The sequence below is a fragment of the Nerophis ophidion genome, linkage group LG01 (assembly GCF_033978795.1).
Source record: "Nerophis ophidion isolate RoL-2023_Sa linkage group LG01, RoL_Noph_v1.0, whole genome shotgun sequence".
In the NCBI taxonomy this organism is placed as follows: Eukaryota; Metazoa; Chordata; class Actinopteri; order Syngnathiformes; family Syngnathidae; genus Nerophis; species Nerophis ophidion.
The window spans coordinates 84,669,116-84,674,115 of record NC_084611.1 but is presented as its reverse complement, the minus strand read 5'-3'; the positions used below and the strand labels follow the sequence as shown (position 1 = coordinate 84,674,115).

The 5,000-nt window shown below is 43.6% G+C and overlaps 1 protein-coding gene across 1 annotated transcript in view; it reads left to right on the top strand.

Moving 5' to 3' along the window:
* myo15ab (myosin XVAb) overlaps nt 1-5,000 on the top strand; it is a 133,816-nt gene that overhangs the window by 44,329 nt on the left and 84,487 nt on the right. Inside the window, 2 exon segments of the mRNA XM_061914014.1 lie at nt 932-1,060; nt 1,156-1,262. Of these exon segments, the coding sequence (XP_061769998.1) occupies nt 932-1,060; nt 1,156-1,262 (236 nt within the window).

Here is a 5,000-nt window from a genome sequence, read left to right as displayed (position 1 = left end):
GGAGCTGCCATGCAAGGCGCTAACCAGCACCCATCAGGAGCAAGGGTGAAGTGTCTTGCTCAGGACACAACGCACTTGACAAGCTTGGTACTAGCTGGAAATTGAACCAGGGACCCACGGGTTGCGCACGGCCACTCTCCCGAGAAAAAAAAAAACTACAACTGAGATGCACGTTAATATCGAAAATCTTACAGTATTAACACTTTGTAGGGCGCAACAAAAGACGAGATTCAGTAAAGACTGAATCCCTAATCCTCTGTCATCTAAATACTTTTTTGCCCCACTGTACATACGACACATCCGGTTTTCAAACAAAACCAGTTTTCTTTGAAATAATATCGAAATTGATCGGAGCTGTTCATTGAATTCATGGAGGAATGGAGCTAATAATAAAACTGCCATCCAATGTCATTAAAAAGGTATTGATTTTGAATGAAGAATCGATTCTGAATCGAATCATTTCGGCCAAGAATCGAAACAAATCGAATCATGTGGCGCCCAAAGATTCACAGCCATATTTATTACTATTGTTATCTATTTATTTAAATACTAAATACTGGTATGTGTATATTTATTTTTTTAAAAAGGCCGATACTGCTAAAAATCACCACCGATAATCGGTCGATCTCAACATGGTGAAAGACATCTGATAATCCAGTTTCCCAGCAAACGATGTGTCTTGGGGCGGCATAGCTCAGTTGGTAGAGTGGCCGTGCCAGCAACTTGAGGGTTGCAAGTTCGATTCCCGCTTCCGCCATCCTAGTCCCTGCCGTTGTGTCCTTGGGCAAGACACTTTACCCACCTGCTCCCAGTGCCACCCACACTGGTTTAAATGTAACTTAGATATTGGGTGTCACTATGTAAAGCGCTTTGAGTCACTTGAGAAAAGCGCTATATAAATATAATTCACTTCACACTTCACTTGTGTCAGATCCTTCGCTTCATGGGCGACCCAGACCTGAACGGGGCCCAGGAGAACCTCTTCGGCAACTACATCGTCCAGAGAGGACTCGCTCGCCCCGACCTCCGAGACGAGATCTTCGCCCAAGTCGCCAACCAGGTGTTCCCCCAGAAGAAATATTTTCAATACATCCCTTTTTATGTTTTTTTTCGCCGTTCCATCATCTCGTTCCTTGCTCCCCCCGTCTCTGGCAGGTGTGGCGGAACCCCAACCTGCTAAATTGCGAGCGGGGTTGGCTCCTGCTGTCCTCGTGTCTGTCCGCCTTCATTCCCTCTCCAAGGCTGCTCAAGCACCTGATCAAGTAATCGCATTTTTGACTGCAACAACTACACTGTTATAACACGTGGCTTGGCGTTGTCTTGCTGAAATAAGCAGGGGCGTCCAGGAAAAATACTTTACTTGGATACTTACAAAACCTGTATGGACCTCTCAGCATGAATGGTGCCTTCACAGATGTGAAAGTTACCCATGCTTTGGGCACTAATGCACCCCCACACCCTCACAGATGCTCGCTTTTCAACTTTGCGCTTAGAACAGTGGTTCTTAAAGGGGAACATTATCACCAGACCTATGTAAGCGTCAATATATACCTTGATGTTGCAGAAAAAACATCATATATTTTTTAAACCGATTTCCGAACTCTAAATGGGTGAATTCCATCCATCCATCCATCCATCATCTTCTGCTTATCCGAGGTCGGGTCGCGGGGGCAACAGCCTAAGCAGGGAAACCCAGACTTCCCTCTCCCCAGCCACTTCGTCTAGCTCTTCCCGGGGGATCCCGAGGCGTTCCCAGGGTGAATTTTGCCGAATAAACGCCTTTTTGTTTATCTTTCTCTGAGCGACGACGTCAGAACGTGACGTCACATAGGTAGTCAACGCCATTTTCCCCTACCACATCACACGCGTCGAGTCAAATCAGCTCTGTTATTTTCCGTTTTTTCGACATTATGCCTCGTCGGTGTGTTGTCGGAGGGTGTAACAACACGACCAGGGAAAGATTCAAGTTGATTTACGTGGAATGTGCATCGATTAGCACGGCATGCTAATCGATGCTAATGTCACGATCCGCGACTCGGATGGTTTATGGTTTTGCCTTTTGATATGTTTTGTCATCATGTTTGTTTCTGGACTCTGCCGATCCTTGTGTTTGAGCACTTCCTCGTTTGTTTTAGTCACCATGGCAACGTATTGTGCTCCTCCTCACGGGCTCCTGTCACACACCTGTTTTTGATTATTATTTGTGTATTTAAGCCCACCTGATTCCTTAGTTCGTCCTTGGTCCATTGTTTGCTTTATGCAACACGACACGTATGTATTCTAAGTTCCGTTTTAGCTTCGCGTGCGTTTGGCACGTCACCTTTTTGTACTATTGTCTCCTGCTAAGTTTAGCGTTAGCTTCCGTGCGTAGGCACGCGCTTAATTTTGTCCTTTTGTAACAGTGTTCTTTTGTTTTATTATATTAAAAACAAGTCTTACCTGCACTCCTGCCTGACTGGTCGTGTGCAACCACGAACTAGCAACTCGTGACAGCTAACATGCTATTTAGGCTAGCTGTATGTACATATTGCAGCATCATGCCTCATTTGTAGCTATATTTACATCCAGCCTTTCTCTCCACCCACATTTAATACCAAACAAACACTTACCAATCGGCGGGTTTAAGTTGCTCCAGTGTCAAGAGATGCAAAAGTTCCTCATTTGGTTTTTACCGGCGATGCTACGAGTTTTAACTTGCACTTACGGATGCAGCAACAAACTGTAGTTACTGACAGGGGTTTTCTGAAGTGTTCCTGAGCCCACGTGGTGATATCCTTTATACACTGGTGTCGCTTTTTTGATGCATCAGAGGTCCGTCAAATCATCACTTACGTGCAGTGATTTTTCCAGATTCTTTTAACCTTTTTATGATATTATGGACCGTAGATGGTGAAATCCCTACATTCCTTGCAATAGAAATGTTGTTCTTAATTAAACTGTTCGACAATTTTCTCACGCATTTGTTGACAAAGTGGTGACCCTCGCCCCATCCTTGTTTGTGAATGACTGAACGTTTCATGGAAGCTGCTTTTATACCCAATCACGGCACCCACCTGTTCCCAATTAGCCTGTTCACCTGTGGGATTTTCCAAATAAGTGTTTGATGAGCATTCCTCAACTTTTTCAGTCTTTTTTGCCACTCGCGCCAGCTTTTTTGAAACATGTTGCAGGCATCATATTCCAAATGAGCACTTTTTTTTTTTTAAAGAACGTTTTCCAGCTCCAGCGTTAAGTAGCTTGTCTTTGCAGTCTATTCAATTGAATATGAGTTGAAAAGGATTTGCAAATCATTGTATTCTGTTTTTATTTACCATTTACACAACGCGCCAACTTGACTGGTTTTGGGTTTTGTAGAATGGTTTTTGATTGATTGAAACTTTTATTAGTAGATTGCACAGTACAGTACATATTCCGTACAATTGACCACTAAATGGTAACACCCCAATAAGTTTTGCAACTTGTTTAAAGTCGGGGTCCACGTTAATCAATTCCTGGTACTCAGCGGAGTCGCTGGCTTGTTTTTTATTTGTATTACACAACTATAAAATATTAAGAAAAAAGAGCAACATGACAAGAAAAAATCAATACTAATAGTTAAAAAAAATTAGGGTTGTGTCAAGTATTGCGGGGGTTATGTTCCGCATGACTTGGCTCCAAAAGGTAAACATGTTAGCAGGGATGCAACTAAATGTAAACTTCATATTATGGTTATTGTGACCAATTTTAGCGATATTATTGAATATGCTCAAAAAGTACTTATACACGCGCTGACATATATAGTTTTTTTTTAAACAACTAAAATACATCGTGACGGTCTCAAGCCGTCGTCTTGCGGGTTCCCAGGACCACCAAGGAAGGACATGACTTTGAGCAGTTTGACTTTGTTTAATTTTTTAAATAACACCTCAGGTCCAGGTCGCTTTTCCGCTCCCTTTTACCGCTCGCTCTTCGTCTGTCTTCAGCTCTCCTTCTCTCTCGCTCTGCGTCAGCTGCACTCCTGCTTCTTCCAGTCTCCCCGCCTCTCTCTCCGACGTTCATGGCTGCCGCCCTTTTAACCAGTGCGAGAGGATTGCATGATTTTTTTTCCAAGTGCGTGATCTACGCACCTGATCTTGATTGAGGCTTCGCTCCCAGGTGCGCCCCGCCTCGCTGCTCGCTCGCCGCCATCTTGGGCCGGGCTCCAGCGTGCCCTGCCTGTCTGTCCACATACATATTTAAAAAAAAAAAAAAACATACTAATTTACATGTTTTATATTTCTTATGTTTCTCCCATGAAAGGATTCTGGCATTCATTGTGGTGTCCTACTCTGTTCAGCGGTCCTTGAACGCACCTGCATGCCATATTCCGCCGAGTACAGCTCGATTGCTCCGTTTTAAGAGAGCACAACTTGTAGGTTGCTCGTAATGTAATGTGTAATGACGTTTCTTAGTCGGGAAAGACATTCATGTGTGAATTGTGAAGTGAATTATATTTATATAGCGCTTTTCTCTAGTGACTCAAAGCGCTTTACATAGTGAAACCCAATATCTAAGTTACATTTAAACCAGTGTGGGTGGCACTGGGAGCAGGTGGGTAAAGTGTCTTGCCCAAGGACACAACGGCCATAACTAGGATGGCACAAGCGGGAATCGAACCTGCAACCCTCAAGTTGCTGGCACGGCCACTCTACCAACCGAGCTATGTCTCTTGTCTTCTTGTTAGCGCGTACGCCAACAAGCTAATGTCAGTCCGTCTGAGAGTTTCTCAAAGTACAATCACATTTTTGGGGGGGGGGAATTTTTATTTAAACACTAACCGTCGAGCTTTACCACAGTTATCATTTTTATTAGTGTTACGTCCGTACATGCTAGGCTACAAGCTTCGAGGAGCCAGCAGCTACACAACAGCCAAGCACACAATAGCACGCAAGCCAGTGAACGATATTGCATTCTAAAAGAATACATTTGTCGACATAAACAAGTATCAAATAACTATAGTTGCATATTACTTACACATATAG